The sequence below is a fragment of the Geotrypetes seraphini genome, chromosome 3 (genome assembly GCF_902459505.1).
Source record: "Geotrypetes seraphini chromosome 3, aGeoSer1.1, whole genome shotgun sequence".
NCBI classification, from domain to species: domain Eukaryota; kingdom Metazoa; phylum Chordata; class Amphibia; order Gymnophiona; family Dermophiidae; genus Geotrypetes; species Geotrypetes seraphini.
The window spans coordinates 398,181,619-398,203,771 of NC_047086.1; the positions used below are offsets into that span (position 1 = coordinate 398,181,619).

A 22,153-nucleotide genomic window follows, 5' to 3' on the forward strand; every position below is an offset into this window, starting at 1 on the left:
GACAGGTTGCCTAGTCGGCACTTATACGTTTTGACTTAGGCCAAGTCAACAGAGGTATAAGTGCCGAAAAAGGGGCCGCTGAGCTGATGGCGGCTGGCGTGATCAGTTCAGCGGCCCGACAACCTACCCACCCCCCACCGCAACCATCGCGGCAAGAAATATGTTTCATCTCCCATACCGCGATGCGATCACCCATCTACCCGAACGGACGCGACCCGCGGCAGGAGAGATGCCCAATCTCTCCTGCTGCGGGTTGTGGCAGTTAAGGTACAGGAGTGATCGTATCGCGGCAGGAGAGATGGCCAATCTCTCCTGCCGCGATACATCACCCCCCCACACACACACTATTGGGGCAGGAGGGAGCCCAAGCCAATCGGGGGTTCGGGGGGGAAGGTCGTGGGGGGGGGTTGCGTTGAGGGCAGGAGGGCCTGGGATCCCTCCTACCCATATTTTAGTGGGGGGTGGGGGTTAGAGGGTGTCACCAGGCCAGGAGGGCTTGGGCTTCCTCCTGGCCGGATCATGTGGGGGGGGGGGAGGGGGATTGGAGATCTCCGGGCCAAGAGGCTTGGGCTCCCTTCTGGCCCCATCGGACTCGACGGGGGGGGGGGGGGGATTGGGGATCGCAGGACAAGAGGGCCTGGCCTCCCTCTTGCCCCGATGTCAGTGGGGAGGGGTCGCGGTTCGCCAGGGCAGGAGAGCTTAGGCTCCCTCTTGCCCCGATGTCAGCGGGGGGTCACGGTTCACCAGGGCAGGAGGGCTTGTGCTCCCTCCTGCCCTGATCATTGTAGGGGGGGGGGATTCTGAAACCGGTGTTGTTTTTGACAGACACTGGTTACAGAATCCAGCTTTTAGGCAAAGGACTGGCTCCTCCTTCGCCTAAAAGTTCTTGTTTTAGACGTTTAGGGCTTAGGCTTTTTTTAGGTTGATTATATGGTGTAAGTTTAGACGTAGTGGTGGTCTGGGCGTTTAAACAGCTGAACGTAGAGGCAGGCCATTATTAAAAAAACCTCCTTTTGGATATTTTTTGTGATAATGGACATTTTCCCTGCTTCTACTTTTAATGTTTAAGGCCTTAGGCCAAAAGGGGACTTAGACATTTTTTTTGATTATGCCCCTCTAAGTCTACATGAAACAGACACGATCACCATTCATATACAGTACAGTATATATATTTGGTGAATCTCCTTAAAAGAATAGTGCTGTTTAATATATTTTAAATATCATGGCAGGTGTTGAAATTTGAATAGTGGCTTCCCTAGCTGAAACACAGGTTCCTTTTAGGACCTCAATAGTTCAATGTACTTTTCACATTAGGATCATTCTATGTGCAGAACAGGAAATTGGAAGACTGGGCATCCAAATGGCAGATGAAATTTAATGTGGACAAATGCAAAGTGATACACATTGGGAAGAATAATCCAAATCGTAGTGACTAGATGCTAGGGCCCACCTTGGGGATCAGCACTCAAGAAAAACCTTCCGCCCAATGTGTGGCGGTGGCCAAAAACGCATACAAGATTCTAGGAATTTTTAGAAAAGGGATGGTAAACAAGACTAAGAATGTTATAATGCCTCTGTATCACTCAGTGGTGGAACCTTACCTTGAGTACTGTGTTCAGTTCTGGTCTCCTTATCTAAAAAGAAGATATAGCCGCACTGGGAAGCTTAGCAAATCTTTTACATTTAAATTGGTGAGAATTTGGAATGGACTTCCAGATTCTCTAAGACTGGTAGATCAATTATATCAATTTCGAAAAAGTTTTAAAACCTGGTTGTTTTCACAATAGTTAATTTGATTTTAGCTGTGGAATAGTAATTTTAAGCAATTCAACATACTTTTTTTTCTAACTTTTCCCATCCATCTAATTTAACCAATTTCTGTTTTTATCCCACAGATTTTACTTGTTATGCTTCATTTTTTAATGAACTGTAAACTGAGTCGAGCTCCTTAGGAAGTAGATTCGGTCTATAAAATGAAGATTAGATTAGACTAGAAAAGGTTCAAAGAAGAGCGAACAAGATGATAAAGGAGATGAAACTCCTCTCGTATAAGGAAAGACTAAAACGGTTAGGGCTCTTCAGCTTGAAAGAGAGACGGCTGAGCGGAAATATGATTGAAGTCTACAAAATTCTGAGTGGTGTAGAACGGGTACAAGTGGATCTATTTTTTACTTTTAAAACCAATAGGAAGAAATTTTTTTGCGGAATAGTTAAGCTCTGCAACACGGTGCTGGAGGATGTGGTAAGAGCAGTTAATATAGGTACGGTAGTTTTAAAAATGGTTTGGACAAGTTGACAGGCATGGGAGATTCCAGTGCTTGCCCTGGATTGGTAGCATGGAATGTTGCTACTATTTGGGGTTTTGCCAGGTACTTGTGACTTGTATTGGCCTCCCTGAAGGCTGGATACTGAGCTAGATGGACTATTGGTCTGACTCAGTAAGGCTATTCTTATGTTCTAGGGAGATGTATGCCATGTCAATGTTGTAGCCCCCTTCTGAGATGGCTGCCATGGTTCTGCCTGTCTATATAGAAGTTAGAGACCTATAGAGAGTGAGGGTTGGTGGTGAAAGAAACCTAGGTGGTGAAGGCTCAGCCTATGGGTCTAGTCAGTGAATGCCTACCATAAGGACTCCTTTGAATCCTGAGTTGGTGTCCTTAAACCAAACCGCATCTTCTCTATAATTATAGAGCTTGACACGGTTTACAAAAATTAAAAGGGAAGAACAGTGGGAGTTGGTAGTAGGGGGAAGCAGAAATTAACATTTTTGAAAATAGCCAAGTTTTCAGATGTCTTCGGTTGCGCAGCTGGGTAGGGAAATTATTCCAAAGCTCTGTAGTTTTGAAGTGAAGAAATTTCCCTAATTTTCCAATGTAGGTAAAGCCTTTTAGTGAGGGAAAGATAATTTGAACTTTTGGATAGATCTGGTGATGTCGGGTCTTGCAGCATTCCAAGATAGAAGAATTAAAGGGGGAAGAATGCCATGCAGGATCTTGAAAGTTAGGCAGGCACATTTAAAGTAGACCCTGGAAATTACTGGGAGCCAGTGGAGTTGTAGCAAGAGCGGCAAAACATGTGTGAAGTGCTTTAACACTCCTCTGTCTGATTGCCAGAATCTAAGAACTGAATCGGAGAGTGAGTCACAAGCTGCGGAAAGAAAAGAAAGAGATAAGTGCCAACCGGAAGCTTAATTGCAGAAGTATTGGGTGGAAATAGTCTGACAGCCAGAAAGAGAATCTGCACACGTGCACAGAAATGAAACCCAAACAGGAAGGAATGTGAAGTTTTAGGCAAGATGGCAGCAGATGCCTTGTACACAGGAAACTCAAATCCCAGAGACTGCCCATTATTTGAAGGGATCACAGATAGAGAATGACACGGGGAAAAATTCTGTCCTCGTCACTGCCCCGTTCCCGGACGACCATCCTCTTCACCGCCCCACCCCGTAGCTGCAGCATCCATACAAGCCTCAGTACTGCAATATTTAGCTTATTCCTTCCTTATAAATTAAAGTTCCGGCTGCTGAATTAGAAAAAGAGATGTTCAGCTGGCAGGGCTTTGTTTATAAATTTTTATCAACACAATTAATATACTACTTTATCCTAAAGCAAAATAAATAAATAAATAGAAAATTTTTTTTCTACCTTTGTTGTCTGGTTTCTGCTTCCCTCATCTTCTCATTCAATTCCTTCCATCCACTGTCTGCCGTCTCTCTGCGTCTTCCATTTAAGAACATAAGAATTGCCACTGCTGGGTCAGACCAGTGGTCCATTGTGCCCAGCAGTCCGCTCCCGCGGTGGTCCCCAGGCCCCCAGCGCCCTAACTGAGACTAGCCCTACCTGCGTACGTTCTGGTTCAGCAGGAACTTGTCTAACTTTGTCTTGAATCCCTGGAGGGTGTTTTCCCCTACAACAGCCTCCAGAAGAGCATTCCAGTTTTCCACCACTCTCTGGGTGAAAAAGAACTTCCTTACGTTTGTATGGAATCTATCCCCTTTTAACTTTAGAGAGTGCCCTCTCGTTCTCCCTACCTTGGAGAGGGTGAACAACCTGTCTTTATCTACTAAGTCTATTCCCTTCATTATCTTGAAGGTTTCAATCATGTCCCCTCTCAGTCTCCTCTTTTCAAGGGAGAAGAGGCCCAGTTTCTCTAATCTCTCACTGTATGACAACTCCTCCAGCCCCTTAACCATTTTAGTCGCTCTTCTCTGGACCCTTTCGAGTAGTACCTGCGAACCTGGTGTCTTAATTTATCCAGATAAGTTATCCAAATAGCAGACTGCATAATGCCAGAACAATCAGATATGTTCTGGTGCTGACCACCTTATTCAGATGTTCAGCTCTGGCCACTATGGGCTGAATTCTATAAATGGTGCCATTGTCGTCAGCTGCCAATCACGTGTCAATCACGCAATGGTGCTGTTTCTAGAATCGCGGCTTTGTGAAAGGTAGGACAGGGTTTAAAAGCTTACATTTCTGGCGCCTACCTTTCACCTGAATCATGGCTACAGAGACACTTTACGACACCCAACACCACTTACGCCTACAGTGGCATTAGCGTTGTAAAGCTCTGTAGATGGAAGAATGGCGGCCATTTTGGAGGCACTTTAGGCACCTCCATTTAAAAAAAATATTTTTTAATTGGTTTTAAATGACATGGTCAATTGCCACACCATTTATCACCAAGTAAAACAATTAAGTTAGGCGGCGGTAGGCCTGAGCACCATTCCTAGAATCTGGGCCTATATGGATAGTGGCACTGAATATCCAGATTCTTCAAAAAAAAAAAGAAACAGCTGAAAATTGACTTGTATATTTATAATGTTTGGCATTGCACCATGGGACAAATGGATCTCCAGTTAGGAGAGTAAAAGTTTGTTTCATATGTGGATGGTTTTTTAAAAATCAATTTCACTTTTCTACAGGTTTATTCTTCAATGTGTTTAATGAGTATATTATTAGTCTGAACATTTTAAAATGTTGCACTTGACTACAGAGACATACAGTAGACAAGCACTAAAAGAAGCCTGCATAAATCACAATAATGTCAATGGAACTTGAGTATATCGTCAAACTAAAATTAAAAGAAGTGACTGGTAAATTCAAGGGGTTTTGTAACATTTCAGTCTGGTTCAAATGAATTGATTTACTTGATATCACACAGAAGGGCCACTCCCCGAAGTATCCAGTGGTCTGATGGCTGGTTGGTTCTCAGAAAGATGACAGTAATATAAGTTAAATCGGTTCTCTGTGGTTTCTTGTACACTGGGCAGGTGTAGAGTTTGCTTTCCTTGCTGTCAGTTATACTAATAGCAAACATGTGCACAACAGGAAGTGCAGTGAAGAGAACCTTTGGCGTAGACTCAGTGAGTCTTCCGTTCCGTCTGTCCCACCCAGCTCCATCTAAGTATAGTCCATAAATATATACTCCTTCCTGTAAGAAAGAGAGGGAATTGATTGCACTTTAATGTAACTGAGAGATCACAATTGGGTGAGGCTAATCAATCATTAAAAATAAAGCCTATCTGAAGTATTAATACCGATGTACTTAGAGGACAAATTTCAAATGAATTTGCAGAGATAACTAAAGATTTACCTGAGTAAGTTTCTCTGGCTACTATTCATGTACCAAAGGCAAAAGGAGGCTTCCGTGTTCAATTTTTGTTACTCTATCTGATCTGTTTGTTTGTTCCATCTCCCCTTACCCCCTGAGCTTTCTGTTAAGATATTTATGTCATGGCTTTATTCTCTTGCAGGGTTATCATGCTATGGGGATTTTGATTGATTATAAATGCATATATGAATAATGCTGTTTGTGTAAATACTGTACTGCATTTTTGTTAACTTTGAAAAATTAATAAAAGATTTAAACAAAAAAAGATGTTTTAATGTGTGTATTTGTATTTCTTTATTTATACCCCGCCTTTCCCAGGGCGGGTCACAGTAAAGTACATACACAAAGAGAATCACATACAATCCATGAAATCAAACATCAATATAACATAATAATATTCATGTAAAGCATCCTAAAATTACAAAGAGGCTACCAGCACCTCACATCAAAAAAGTCCCATATTTCATCTTTCAGAAGAGATGTTTCTTCAACATTTTCTTAAAATTACTCAAACTAGATTGCTTTCGTATTTTACTGTTTTAATTGTGTACATTCTCTTGTCTCTGTTTCAAATCAATCTTTGGTCTGGCCCCTATGCACCTGGTCTCCCACTTCAATTTGGGTTGCACTATCAGGCCCACATGTAAAATTCACATATTTACACACCCAACAATAAAGACCTGCCGTTACAAAAGATTCCTGGACAGAACTCTAGCCTTCCAGGCAGGTAAACTGAACGACTGGCTGGGTATCATTATCGTGCTCTCCTCATCCTATCAAGGTTTTAGAAAATTAGTAAAAACGAAACTGTTCAACCGATTTGTCACCTAAGAATTTGTTGTACATTATCTCTCATATTCTGTATACTGAATTCATAGCTATGTCACTGATTGTCCAGCTCCTCTTATTGTAAACCGCCTCGAACTACCATGGCTTTGGCGGTATATAAGAAATAAAATTATTAATTATTATTATTATTATTGTCTATGTCCAGGTTATCTTGGCTGAATGTCTTCCCTAATAAACAAATAATTAACTCTTGTGATAGTTTATGAAGCAGTTTTTCTGGATCAAACCTTGTTCTACATGCAGAGGACGACTATTATAAAACTGTGTCTGTCTTATTTTTGTGTCGCAACTCATGGCCACTTAAGTGATGAATATCGACTTAAGTGACTATGGGGCTCTTAATCAAAACTTTAAAATATCCAAAAGCCTAAGTCAGCCTAAGTCGGCACTTGGATGTCCTAATAGCAGGGATGTCCAAGTGCTGATAATCAAAACCAACTTTCTGTACGTGCATCAGCACTTCTAAGCTGCAGTGTGTCCAGAGAGCAAAGGGGAGGTGTGTTGGTCAAGCTTCAACTTGGACGCACCCAAGCCATAATCAAAGCTTTCCTAGAGGGAACTAAAGATGCCGGCAGTTAGACCAGTTTGAGTTGCTCTAAGTTCCACAAAGATGCCCAAACTGACAAGAAGACCACTAGAGAATTTAAGGCATGCTCCTCCCCCCCTCGTTCCCCCAGTGGTCCCCTCCCACCACCCAAAAAACAACAAAAATCCCCCAAACCTGTGGGCTTCCCATCAGCTGATTGCAGCAGAAGGAATCCCTATCAGCTGAGCCAGTTTCAGGGATTCCTGGCGGCTCAGCTGATGGGGATTCCTCCTGCCATGATCAGATGAGCCGTGAAGCCCTACACCCGTCCCCCCGACATCCCCTGGCATTCTGGATCTTCCCCTGACATTTCCGATATCCCACTGATATCCCCCATATTCTTCTGACATCCCCAATATCCTGCTGACATATAAACAGACAAAATATGAAAATGAAAACAGAAGAATATTTAAAGCTCAATTATTTTCCTACTGCTTATAAAAATTTGTGACACAATCTCTGTCATTCCTGAGACACTGTGAACATGCGAACAAGGAAATACTGGTTTTTTAATCCAACTAGAAATGAAAGCTTTCTGATATCACACATACCGCAGGGGGTGCTATAATTTCTTCTTTTACTTGTTTTAGGACCTCATTATGGAGTATGACTGCATCAAGGGCCCAGCCTTTATGAGCTCGCGTTACCTCCTGTCTCATGGCAGTCAGGAATCCTACAAATGAAACAAACAAGCTTAAATCTGTGTTTCTTCTATGTCCAGCAAAAGTACTTGTGAGATTTTGCCAGTGGCTTCTAAAACAAGTCAACAGTGATTTTGCACTTCCCTAGAAAGATATACAGTGTAAGGTGAGCATCAAAGATAGACTTCATCATCTTGAAAAAGCAACACAAAATTTGACATTAAAATCATAGATGGATTCAATACAAGCCATATTCTACTGATGTGAAGTTTTATATCAAGATGATTGAATATGTTAAAAAACAGAGTAAATGCTCCAAGTGAAATGAACTTCTTCAGCAGGTTGTCTTGTTTCTCATGTGCTTCTTGCAAAATATGAATGTCTCTCATCAAGCTTGCCTTTTTATTTTTATGTAGTGACCGTAGGATTCCTTACTCATAAATGTATTCTTTTAGAATAGATGTGGAGAGGCAGATTTCAGGATGGTTGTGCTTCAAAGCTGAATTTTGTAATTGATATTGTGGGGATTCTTTATCTCATGTATTTTATAGGTACAAAGCATGTAGGGAAAAGCAGGCATGGGAATTTCAAATCAGGTCCATTGTAAAAACAGCTTAACTTTGTGCCCATCACTGCACTTATGCACCTTTCCTATGGTGGTGGTGGTGGTGGTGAGGGGGGGGGGGGGGAGAAGGCATTAAAAATGGTGAGAATTTTGAAAGGCATTATTCAATGGGTATCTATAGAAATCTGTTTAAAAATCATCTTTTTATATGTAGGTAGATTGTAAGAACATAAAAACATAAGAATAGCCTTACTGGATCAGACCAATGGTTCATCAAACTCAGTAGCCCATTTTCACGGTGGCCAATCCATATCCCTAGTACCTGGCCAAAACCCAAGGTGTAGCAATATTCTATGCTACCGATCCAGGGCAAGCAGAGGCTTCCCCCATGTCTTAATAACAGACTATGGATTTTTCCTCTAGGAATTTTTCCAAACCTTTCTTAAAACCAGCTACGCTTCTATTTTTACCACAACCTCTAGTAACGTGTTCCAGAGCTTAACTATTCTCTGAATAAAAAAAATATTTCCTCCTATTGGTTTTAAAAGTATTTCCCTGTAACTCCATCGAGTGTCCCCTAGTCTTTGTAATTTTTGACAGAGTGAAAAATCGATCCACTTGTACCTGTTCTACTCCACTCAGGATTTTGTAGACTTCAAATCATCTCCCTTCAGCCGTCTCTTTTTCAAGCTGAAGAGCCCTAACTGGTTTAGTCTTTCCTCATACGAGAGGAGTTCCATCCCCTTTATCATCTTGTTCACTCTTCTTTGGACCTTTTCTAGTGCCATTATATCTTTCTTGAGATAAGGAGACCAGAACTGAATCCAATACTCCAGGTGAGGTCACACCATGGAGCAATAGAGAGGCATTATAATATCTTTAGTCTTGTTAACAATCCTTTTTTTTAGTAATTCCTAGCATCGTTTGCTTTTTCAGCAGCCACCACACATTGGGCAGAAGGTTTCATCGTATTGTCTACAATGACACCCAGTTCCCTCTCTCTGGATTAACCCTATCAAACTTTGCCAAAATGATTTATTCCTTCAGTGGTGTAAAAAGATCCCTAGAGTCTTCCCGAAGCAAGGAGTCTAAACGTCATAATTCAATCTTCAACTATGCTCCATCGTCCCTATCCACCATGACAGCCACAAACGTGATCTTGTCCTGTCCTCTAACTGCTCCATCACAAATTTCTGCACCACATTCTTCCACTCTCCGACCACCATCTAATAACTTTCATAATTCATCCCCCAGACTCGGCTAATCTCCACCAATACATTTAGGACTCTTCAGGCTATTGATCTCTGCATTCACTCCTCTGCTGTTTCACTCTTCTCTACCACTATACTACACCAGTCTGTAAACAAAGCTGTCTCCTCCTATAATACCACTCTCTCCTCTGTTTTAGATATCCTTGCTCCTCCCACCCCCAAATCCCAGCCCTGGCTGAACCTGAAAATCCACTACTTACACTCCTGTGCCAGGTCTGCTGAACGACTCTGGCTCAAATCCTGCACCTATGCTGACTTCATTCACTTCAAGTTTATTTAAAATTTGATTGATCGCCCAATCATATATTCAGGGTGATGCACAATTCTAAAAACAGTTTATAACAATACAGAACAGAAATAATTGTTAAGCAGTTCAGCCTTAACCTTATCAGTTTCTGCCTATTTGTCCCTTTTATCCTTGACCCTCACTATGTCATTTTGATACTTCTTCCTATCTCTTTTATCTTATTGGCTATCTTTTCTTCCATTTGCATCTTTGCTTTTCTGACAACTTTTCCGCTTCTCATAGCTTTTCCACATATTTTTGTCTGTCTTCCTCTTTCTATGACATCTTGTAATTTATGAAGGCTAATCTTTTTTTCTCTCACCTTTTCAGCTATTACATTTGAGAACCAAAGCAGTCTTTTCCTTTTACCTTTATATAGTATGTGAAAATTTTTGAGGGGTTGAAGAAAGGACCTCACACCCCTCAAAAAGAAGGCCACAGAACTGAAACAACATAGTTAATTAAAACTGGGGTAGCTTTTGAATAAGGATTTGAAAAGAAATTTTTCAGTATGGGAAATATTCTCATCTTGTTTCATAGAAGAATAGTGTTCTAAGAAGCACCATCAGATGACATCACTCACAAGTAAGGAGGCTGAATCATCCTGCTTGTTCATAAAGAAACTTAACTATGTCATCCAAAGTATAATTACGTAAGTTTTGTGTGGGTAACCTCAAATTGTGATAACAAATTGCTTGTATTATCACAATTTGAGGTAACCCATTTTAATATAGTGAACTGCTTTGCAAGACTTTGACAGCCATCTAGGTTACAATTGAAAATGTGTTTAAATTTAGCCAGCTTTAATGTAGACTTAAATATATGCCTACTATTTGTGCACTCAAGAAGAGTTGACTTATTGGTTAAACGTTGTTGATTAGCATGAAACCGAGTTACTTTTTCCTTCAGCTCAAACATGTCTCTGGCATTAACTACCTTTAATGTGACTAAATATTGTATAACCACCTAGCAAAAACAGGAAGCTATCAATTAAACAATCCATGGAAGAAAATGTTTAGCCAGTCACACCTAGCCAGATCATTTTGAACATCAACCCATTAAAGCTTTGTAATATTCCCTGGATTGTTGTGACAAATATTTGTAGAAGTAGCAATTTACTGATATTATTGTAGTACAAACCTTGTGGATTAAAGAATCCAGTCATCCAAAATGCATTTGGCCTTCCTTCAAATATCCAGGTGCTGAACTGACTGTTTCGTTCCAAAAGCTCCGTAAACCAAAATCCTAGAGTTGCTGAATCCCAAGAGACTCTTTTCCACATTTGAGGAATACGAGCATCATACATGTTATCCAAAGCATCTCTTAAATTCTAAAAGAGTGAAAATCAGAATGTGCTCATGTTAGATTTGTCATGAACAGTTTAGGGACGATTTGGTTATTACCTGAATTGAATCCCTGGCCAGGTCTGTTTCCTGCTCCACAGTCTGAATGAAAAAATCAAATTGTTTACCTGCAGTGTGGGCTTTTATTGACAGTAAGATGAACTTGATACATAAGTGTGCAATTTTATCTGACAGTATAGCACCTATTATCTTGCTCAGAGTTTAGGTTTTGCACAATCACTGGCTGGTCTATTGCAGAGCTTGGGAATCAACTCTAGGGAAGGTGGATGGTTACTAGTAACTGATTCCGCCTGTCATCTAAGGGGAACTTCACTATCTATGTTGATAAGAAGGAGGAATCAGTCACACAAGTCAAGAATCCCATGAGGGTTGCTATAATTGTGTTTGATCTTTTAACTCTATGGTTAACTTTGAATTAGTCTTTGTAGGAACTTCATGACCACATAAGAACATAAGAATTGCTGCTGCTGAGTCAGACCAGTGGTCCATCATGCCCAGCAGTCCACTCACGTGGTGGTCCCCGGGTCAAAGACCAGTGCTCTAAAATGAGTCCAGCCTCACCTGTGTACGTCCCAGTTTAGCAGGAACTTGTCCAGCTTAGTCTTGAAACCCTGGAGGGTGTTTTCCCCTACAACAGCATCCAGAAGAGCATTCCAGCTCTCTACCACTCTGTATGAAGAAGAACTTTCTTATGTTTGTACGGAATCTATCCCCTTTCAACTTTAGAGAGTGCCCTCTTGTTCTTCCTACCTTGGAGAGTGTGAACAGTCTGTCTTTATCTACTAAGTCTATTCCCTTCAGTATTTTGAATGTTTCGATTATGTTTCCTCTCTGTCTCCTCTTTTCAAGGGAGAAGAGGCCCAGTTTCTCTAATCTCTCACTGTACGGCAACTCCTCCAGCCCCTTAACCATTTTAGTCGCTCTTCTCTGGACCCTTTCGAGTAGTACTGTGTCTTTCTTCATGTACAGCGACCAGTGCTGGACGCAGTACTCCAGGTGAGGACGCACCATGGCCCGGTAAAACGGCATGATAACCTTCTCTGATCTGTTTGTGATCCCGTTCTTTATCATTCCTAGCATTCTGTTTGCCCTTTTTGCCACCGCAGCGCATTGGGCAGACGGCTTCATCGACTTGTCGATCAGAACTCCTAAGTTTCTCTTTGGCCAAATAAAAATTTTTTTAAATCTGCTGATGCCATAATAGTTCAAAAATGAGGGGATGTGGATCTACTTGTTTATCAGATCTTCTCGTAGGGATCCTGTGTGCACGCTCAATCTCAATTGGGAATTTTGTTTTGAGTGGCAGTATTTTTGGAAGAAAATTCTCCAGGAAGGATATCGGGTTACTTTTCTCCACCCCTTCTGGTAACCCTAAGATCCGTAAATTGCTCTTCCTCTCCCTGTTCAAGCAGTCTTCCAAATCCCTAGTAAGCATTTCAATTTTTTCCCTGTCAAGTTTGAACTGCCTTAATTCTGCCTCATTAATCTCCGTTCTTTTTTCTACTTTAACTTAAAATGAGCACAGGGCTTTTACCCGGTGAGCCACAGCTGCTTCCTTTTAGTCATGGGGGTTCCTACTATGAGAGCTTAGTGATCCTAGCCATGTGACGGTGAAAATACCTGACAAGATCATAGCTTAGCAGATCCCTAAGCTATCATATCAGATGTGAGGAAGAAAGTTATTAGTGGAAGCTGCTGTGGCTCAGTGGGTAAAAACCCTGTTCCCATCTTCCAAAGGTCATAAGTTCAAATTTCAGCACATATTTTAATTGTAGAATTCTACCTTGCAGGCACACCTTGATGATCTCACAATGAGGTCAGCATTGTGCAGCTGCACATCTCCATTTGCAATGAAGTAGAAGCCATTCTAAGGTCTGTATCTGTTTTTTTCTGTTCTTAAGCTTTTGCAAATGAAGTTATGTATGCAGTCTACATATTTTTTTCATGTGCTTTCTTTGCTTTCAAGAATGAGCTGATTATGTACACTTGTTGGAGTTTCTGAAAATGGAAAAATTTATTAAAGAATATGGGTGGGAGGGGTGGGACTTTTATATTTATTTATTTCAAGTAATACAAATAAGATTGTAATTTTTGTACACTTGTTGAAATTTATGAAAATGAATAAAGATTTACAAAAAAAAAAAAAGAATGAGCTGATTAGAGCACTGTTTAGTCAGAAAAAAGGGTAGATTTTTAGCAAAAAACATAAAGCTGTGTTTTTCATATGCTGTGCTTCAGTTAATGGATTTTGTCCTCTTTTGTCCACAAAAAAAGGAGGTTTTGCATGCAATATATCTGTTTTGATGTGCCCTGTTTATGTGGTGCCTTATTAAATGTATTTTGAGCTTAAAAAAGCAAAAATAAAAACTCAGAGAGCTATTTAGATCACATTAAGAACGTCTAAACTGTGCCTATCTGAAGCCCAAACTATGCTCAAAAGTAGACCTGGTTTTCATTCATCTACAATGTAGGCATGAGATGGACACCCTAGGTCGCTCAGTGTTATGCAAATGAATTGAAGAACACCCATATTGAAGCCTCACCCAGCCCACACCTATTCCGTTAGGCATGAGCTTTCCCAATGGGCATCCATGAAATTGTGGATGTGCCTATATAGTGACACCCACATCCTTTGGATGTCCATTGGCCAATTATTGCTCGTTAAGACCCTTATATGGCTCATTAACCACTTAGTTTGGATGCCTAAGTCCCACTCAGCGTTAGGCGCCCTTTATAGAATCAGGGCCTTTGTGTCTGAGCAGTGCTTTGGTCCCAGTGTTTTTCTATGATTTTTCTTAACTCTCTTCCAGTGTCTTCTGTTCTTTTGACATTTCTTTTTTTTCCTTATGTCCACCATCCATTTTTCCTCTGTCTCTGTCCTGTCCAGCATCACCCCTCTGTGACTGTCTCTATCCTCCCCCATGTTTATCATCTGCCCTCTCAGCTTCCCTATCTAACTCTTAAGAACATAAGAATAGCCTTACTGGGTCAGACCAATGGCCCATCAATCCCAGTAGTCCGTTCTTACGGTGGCCAATACAGGTCACTAGTACATGGCAAAAACCCAAAGAGTAGCAACATTCCATGCTACTGATCCAGGGCAAGCAATGGCTTCCTTCATATCTTTATCAATAACAGACTATGGACTTTTCCTCCAGGAAATTGTCCAAACCTTTCTTAAAACCAGCAACACTATCTCTATCCAACATCCCCTCTCTTTGTTCCTATTCTTCCCCATCCTGCATCGCCCCTCTTTGTCCCTGTCCTTATGGTTCCTCAATGCCTAGAATCTCTTTTCTCAACACTCTACATGTCCAGCTTCTCATCTCTCTCTTCCTCTGTGCTCCCTCCATGGTCTGGCATTTCCTTCCTTCCCTCAATTGGTCCAGTATCTCTGCCCCTCTCTCCTCCCTGGCCCAGCAGACAGGTCAAGAAGGATGAAGATTGAGTAAAGGCCCTTGGATTTGGCCAGAAACAGGTCACTGCAGACTTTGAAGTGTAGGGGGACAAAGTCAGATTTTAGAGGATTAAGAGTTGGTTGAGATGAAAGGAAGTCAAAGCAGGGATGGAGGACAGCATATTCGAATAGCTTAGATAGAAACAAAAGAAGGAAGACAGGGTGATAGTTGAAAGGGCAGGTGGGTTCAGTGACTTAACCACTGCATGTTTGAACAGTTGCGGTGAAAATGGATAGGTTAAGGATATGGCAGCAGGGTTAACAGTACGTGAGATGGGGTGAAGTAGAGGAGTGGGAATAGGGTCAGAGGGGCATGTAGTGGGTTTGGTTGAGAACAGAAGTTGTGCGGTTTCTTCCTCTGTGATTTCAGAGCAGGAAGAAAAGGTGGGAGTTGAAGGAGGGTTAAGAGAGGGATGGTGGGAGCCAGAAGGTCAGGAGAGTGGATTGGGGAAAAGGGAGAAGGATGTGACTTTGCAGCAAATTCAAGGGCACTATTGCGAACCTTTTCATGGAAGTATTCAGCCATCGTCTTGGGGAGAGAGGAGGGAGTTCAGCATGGCAAAGAAATGGTGGGGGTTGAAAGAAAGAGAGTTAGTTAACTGTAGTACTCTTGCTTGGCCATGTAAAGGAGATCAGCATAAGGTTAAAATGTAGGAAGTTAGCATGTGTACAAGATTTAAGTCAAAGGCACTTGGCAGAGAGGGTACAAAATAGGTAGCAGATACTGGGAGCAAGGGTATCCAGAACAAAGGAGATAATAAAGTTGTATGAAGAGACAGCCTCATTGACAGACTTGGGTAACATAATGGAGGCGAGTAGAGGTGAAACAGTGATGGAGAGAAGGATCGAGGGCTTGAAGATTTCAAAAACCTGTTGATGACTGGACGTGACTGAAGGGAAGGGTGGGCAAGTGTGAAGGTTATCAGATGATGGTCAGAGCTGGGGAGCAGTGAGGTGGAGAAGTTAAAGAGGGAACAGTTAGAGCAGAAAAGATTGAGGCAGTGGCCATGCCAGTGAGAAGGTGTAGTGGAGCATAGCTGAAGGTCAAATGAGGAGGTTGCGGCAAGAAATATAGAGGCATAAATGTCAGAGGGATTGTCAGAATGAATGTTGAAATCCCCAAGGAGGAGGGAGGAAAAATATGAATCACAGAAGACAGAAAGTCAGCAGTTGAACTTGGTGAGAAAGGAGGAAAAGGACTTGGGGTGGGGGGAGACAATAAATGACCGCTATTCAGAGAGGTAGCATGAATAGGCATATGAAATGGACTTCAAATGAAGAAAAGCGGTGGGATTGGGGTGGGAGAAGAGGTTGAAATCTGCAAGAAGGTAAGAGAAGAAGCCCAACAGCACTACCTCGACCAGTAAGGTGTGGTGTATTAACCTCATTGGGGGAAGGCAGTAGCTACAGTGAAGTTCTCAGGCTAGATATGCTGAGAGTGGGAAATTTTAAAAAATAAGGATAAAATTTATGGGTAGTTGCAAATTAAGACCCACAGTTCCAGTTCCCAGTCTTAGTCCCAAATGAGGTACAGGTAGCAGAAGGAAATGGCCGAATCGCAAAAAAAATCAGAATGCATAGGAGGTAAATCATGATAAATTAAGAGAGATTCCTCCCCAAACAAATGAAGCATGTAGTACATATAGCTTTGTGATCTAAAACACTCATACTATCCCTGAATGTAACTTGGCTGAACTAAATTCCAAATAAATAAATTGGTTTTAGAGGTTAGTGGGCAAAATTATGCAATTATATTATTATTAGCTACTAGTCTTTAAGCCCGTTAGATTAACGGGTGCTAGAACATATGTGTGTGTGTCTGTCTTTTTTTCTCTCTCTCTCCTTAGCCGCTTTCTTTCTTTCTGCCTTTCTTTTTCCTTGGCTGTCCATCACCACCCCTTGCCTGCTCCCCCTGTCCATTTTCCCTTCCTTTTACCTCCACTGTGTCCACCACCACCCCTTCACTGCTCTCCTTATGCAGCAGCAGCCCTTCTCCCTTTGTTTTACCTCCCCCCTGTCCAGCAGCACCTCTTTCCTTCTCCCCCTGTCCAACATTAGTCCTCCGTTCTTTTTTCTTCACCTCCCCTGTCCATCAGCATCTCTTCCTTCTCCCCCTGTCCAGCAGTAGGCATCCCTTCCTTTTTTATCCTCCCTCCTCCTTCTTATCCCTATGATACTCTTACCTTGCTCTGCCCCTGATCAGAGGTTCCCGACAGCTGCCCAGTTGCACCCATTGGAAAAGTTCCCACTGCCGCATCCCGCACCCCTCCTGACGCGGCTCCCACTGTCCTTTCTGTCTGTCTCTGTCCCTGGCCCCCTTTGCCTGGCTGTCTTTCTGTGTATCTCCCTGACCCTGTGTCTTTCTTCTTTCCTTTCTGTCTCCCTTCCTCCCTCTGTCTGTCTGTCCAAAGCAGCATTCCATCCCCCTCCCCCCACACCAGTTCCCTGTGCACCTGCCCCTGTGTCTTTCTTATTTTCTTTGTGTTTCCCTTCCTCTCTCTGTCTGTCCAAAGCAGCATTCCATCCCCCTCCATTTCCCTCCCCCCACACCAGTTCCCTGAGCACCTGCCCCTGTGTATTTCTTATTTTCTTTGTGTTTCCCTTCCTCTCTCTGTCTGTCTGTTCGTCCAAAGCAGCATTCCCTTCCCCTCCATTTCCCTCCCCCCCCCCACCAGTTCCCTGTGCAGCAGCATTAGCGTTTCCTCTACCCGCCCATGTCCCTTCCCCTTCCCCTTCCCGCGGGCCGGACTACAAAGGTGGTGATTCCAGCAGCGCTTTTATCAGTCTCCACACGCTGCTTCGGGACCTTCTGCCCTGATTTACTCTGGCACGTCCCTGATGACATCATCAGAGACGCGGCAGAGCAAATCAGGGCAGTAGAAGGGCCCGAAGCAGCGTGTGGAGACTGATAAAAGCGCTGCTTGAATCGCCATTCGGACCCGCGGGAAGAGAAGGGGGTGGGCGGCAAAGGAGAAACGGAGATCGGCGGCGGCGACAGGAGAAACGGAGAACGTCGTCTGGCTGCGGTCCGGCTTGTGGAGGCGATCTGGTTGTGACGTATTCGCGCGCATGCGCACTCCTTCGGCCACAGACCTACAGCGCACGGAACACGAAAATAGGACTGCGCATGCGCGAGTTAGCCTTTTATTATATAGGATTCACTACTAAAGCCCTTAATTCAGATCTGACTTGGATCAACCGTAAAATGAATTCTGAGTTTCAAGTAGGTCTCATTCATATCATAAATTCATCAGTTAACATGGTACTGTTTGCCAATCTCTGATCAGAAAAAGTCGAGGATCAGATGAGTAGAGATTAGACCATTTTTTTGCAGAATGCATTGTTTTAGCCTCTTCTTTTAGGTAAGCTCCTGCTCAAGACCTTCCCTTTGAACTTTATTTTTTAAGAGTCCATCCTTCTCTGTTATGCTTCAGCCCAAATGGATGGAGAAATACTTTAATGACAACAAAGATCCAATTGAAATGAAAGAAATGTATACTTACTTCACTCATAATTATGGTTCCTTCAATTGCTAATTTAAGATCACACAGACTGTTCCGAAGCAGTGTGATAACTTTTTGCATTCTATCAATTTCTTGACGAAGAAAGATATTCATTGGGTTAAGGTGTCCCATTTTCATTAAGCGTGCTTTTACCTAGAAGACATATGACATATATTTGCATCAGTCTTTAAAGTCTATTTTGCAGTCTGACTAATGAATTAAAAGCCAAAATTGTGGGCTTGAAGGGCAAATTTTATAATGCAAGGGTTCTTAACCTGGGGTCCATGGACAATACTTTCAATACACTTACAATATCCATGCACACAGCTGTAGAAATAGGAATATTGTAAGTGTATTGAAAGTACTGTGGAAAATAATTGTGGCTTTCAATTCAATAGTTTGAACGATATTTAAAGGATGAGTGGTATTTAAAGTACAGAATTGAAAGTGCAAAAGGGAACATAACATTTATGAAAAATTATGTATAAAAATAATTGAAGGTATGGAAGGAGGAGGTTTTTTAGCCGATGAGGGAGCTCTGTTTGATGCCTAATGGCAGCAGAGGCGCGAGTCTGAGGCTTTTTCCTCCTCTTTTTGAAGATTCTCCGATGTATTTTGCACTTATTTAGGCGTTGAGAGCCAGCAAGATTTTGATATTTTCAAGGATTGTGGAGTTGTGAAGATTTTTGTACCTTGTGTGTGTGTGTGTGCGCGCGCAATTTTTACTTGGTTAATTTAACAGTGTCCAGAACTGCATCTTACCTCATGGGCTATGTAATTTCTAGGCAATTTATCCAGCATATCCTGAGCTGTTCGATATACAAGGGCTTCACGAGTTTCTCCTCCTCCACCTCCCCCTTCCTTTGGTTGAATATTTGTAATGGTGTCAAGAACCTCAGCTGCTGTGTTACTCTGGTAGCTGGGAAAATAAACATACTTTAGTGATTCAGTAACATGTCCACTACTTATTCATGCGAGTTATTGTATGTTATTTATTTGTGCTACCTCCTCTAATACAAATTTCGTCCATTTTCCTAGATTTTTCAGAATTAGTAGAGAAATGATTTCAAATCTTCTCTGATTGCACAGGGCAGAAACAGGAAGAATCCTGGTAGACTCAGACCTTCTAGAACTAGGTGCCTTGATGCCAAGCACTGAGCACCAAATCTATAACAGCATCCCCCCAGGACTGTCTCTCCTTTAAGAAACTGCCCACAAATGCTCCTACAGCCACTTCATCCCCCATATCTGGAACCAACTCCCCCCACAAATCAGACCGCAAAACTCTCTGATGACCTTCCAGAAAGCAGTAAAGACCCTCCTCTTCAACTGAAATTCTAACTGCAAACTACCCCTTGACCCCCTTATATTCCCCCTCCTTTCTGCCCTCTCCTGTACTTAAGTTGCTGTATAGTCTTGTACTGTCCAAAATGTTTTCCATTGTGAATGTTGACTTCTAATCCGTTCTGAGCTACTGGGATAATGGGATAGAAATTGAAATAAAGAAATAATAGAATACTAGCCTAAGCCAGCACTGACATACCTAAAGTTAGTCACAAGCAGTTTATCAGATCAATGGCATCCTACCACAAAAGCACCCTCACTCCCATTGCCCCACCCCCAGCTTACCTTTCATAATCCCTGATGTCTAGCAGGGTTGGGGCAGGAGTAATCGCTAATCACTCCTGCCCCTTGTTACTACTGGGTTTAAAATGGCACTAGTGACCTTTAGCAGTATTCTCACAGTATCAGGGGTAGGCTTCAAGCATCCACATATGTGCTAAGAGTCATTGGTGCCATTTTAAACATGGCACCAGTGAGGGAAAAAAATGTTCCTGCTCCATCCCCCATCAGACACCTGGGGAGGGGTCTTTGCAGCAGAAGGCATCAAGAGGGAGCCTTGTATTCAGGAGGAGCATCAGAAGAGGGTGATTGGGGGAGAAGGAATTGGTATTTTGTCTGGCCCTTGTAATAAGCGGCTCATAGTTGACCACAAGCAGCATTATTCATTTACCATGGGAGTGACTAATCTGTGGAACCAAGCTACCACAGGTTAGAAGTCCCATAAGAAATTAGGTTGCAGTAAAGGGTGAGAACTGGGTGGGTTATAGATGGACAGCTGGTGTTGAATGCATATTGCAGCCAGTGTACTTAGTAAATGCAGAGGCATGAAGTACATCCATATTAATTGTGAATAGTCATAACATTTCATAAGGTACTTTTCTTTGTGGTACCTCAGGGTTAGTGTTAGGGTTAGGGTTAGGCTCTCAGCAGTTATCAAGCAGTCTTTGCACTTATCACATTCTAGTTATCGCTGTTAATGTCTTAGTTTTCTGCTATGGCCATATTCTCCCAAAGCATCCCTTCAGCTCCTGACTCGTTTGCAGAATTCTCTTTATGGGCTTGGAAAAGTTTTTATTGTTGGTGTTTTGACTTTTTGTAAAATTCCTCTTCAAATTCAGGGATGTATTTTGCTCAATAGCTTCACCAGCCTATCTAGATAGCTGAACCACCATACAAGAAGAATTTGCAGCCAGCTCTCTGCACCATGTTTTCTCACGAGTTTTAGAAGACTGCAGAGCTTGCTAGATTTAATGATTTCTCTCACTTAGCTCCTTTTCTGCTTATCTTCAGAGGCTATCTGTAGAGTATGAGTGTTCAATGCATATATCACTATTTACATTTACAGTAGTTCTGGGTATTCATTGAACATTATTAGTCAATTTGGTATCCTAGGGGCACTGACATAAGAATAGCCCATAGGCCAGTATCGTGTTTTCACAGTGGCCAATCCAGGTCACAAGTACAGGTACAAGATCCTTTATCCAAAATTCTGAAAACCGGAACTAGTCAATTTCCCTGATGTGACTCACGCTGAAACCAACACAGGTGCATGTGTTTCTCCTGTTCTCTGTGCAGTTCAAGTCAGAGGGCAAGAAAAATGGCAGAGAGCTTTATCTGACTTCACACTGATAGGTATCATTGACTTGTGTTCAAATCCTATTGATTTGATAAACATCATCAAGTTTTTGTGGCAGAATACAGAAGTAGATTGCTGGGGCAAAATTAGTGGTGTGGTCTGGACAATCTATGCATATGTGGTACAATCAGAGTGGTTTATATATTAAATATAGGTACCTTCTCTTTCCTTAGTGAAATCACAATCCAAGTTTTGTACCTGGAACAACAGAGGGTTAAGTGCTTGCCCAGAGTAATTAGAAGCCATAATGGGAATTGAACCCAATTCTGCTGGTTCTCAACCCACAACACTAACCATCAGGTTATCTTTCTACACATAGGTCTGAACATGTATGGGATAATCACCTTTTTTGACATTTCACTTAAGCCCATAAGCCTGGATTCTCTAAACGGTGCCAGTAGACACCCAAACTCAGTAAAAAAACACTGTAGAAATCACATTTTTATCCAGCGCCTAAAAAAATTAGTGCCAGAATCACGCCGCTGTAGGCGCTTTTGGCTGCCTTAATGCCACTGTAGGTAGCTTAAAGGACCTAAAGAGGTGCGATTCACATCATAGGTAGACACCAGAAATGTAGGCTTATATTTCTGGTGCCTATCTTTGCCGGAGACATAATTTTGTACTTGGCATTATTGTGTGATTGGCACGCTATGCGGCAGCTGCCAACAACGGTGCTGCTTACAGAATCCGGGCCATAGTGATTTATGTTCCCAAAGTTATTCATAAATATCATGAAAAGACACAGCTGAAGCTAGAATGTTATAACTATAATATGCATGCATTTGAATTGTTGGCAATTATTATTCATAAAGCACTTACGTAATATCAGCATTAGGGTGCAAGCCAAACACTTGAGGGGTATCCACTGCAGGAAGTGACTGTATGTATTCCAGATAGTGTTCGACGGTTTTACATACTGGAATTTTATATCCAATATAATAACAAAAGTTAGGATCAAATATCTTTTCACTGAACCACACCTATATCAAGGTAAAGACAAGAAGCATATTTTATTTTCACACTAGCTGATGGCCCGGC

At 42.1% G+C, this 22,153-nt stretch overlaps 1 protein-coding gene across 1 annotated transcript in view; it reads right to left on the reverse strand.

Moving 5' to 3' along the window:
* Positions 1 to 5,058: 5,058 nt before the first annotated feature.
* Positions 5,059 to 22,153, reverse strand: part of DNAH8 (dynein axonemal heavy chain 8) — a 1,666,792-nt gene continuing 1,649,697 nt past the window's right edge. The window contains 6 exon segments of the mRNA XM_033937418.1: positions 5,059 to 5,433; positions 7,600 to 7,721; positions 10,952 to 11,141; positions 18,136 to 18,288; positions 18,898 to 19,054; positions 21,935 to 22,095. Of these exon segments, the coding sequence (XP_033793309.1) occupies positions 5,146 to 5,433; positions 7,600 to 7,721; positions 10,952 to 11,141; positions 18,136 to 18,288; positions 18,898 to 19,054; positions 21,935 to 22,095 (1,071 nt within the window). The 3' untranslated portion in view covers positions 5,059 to 5,145.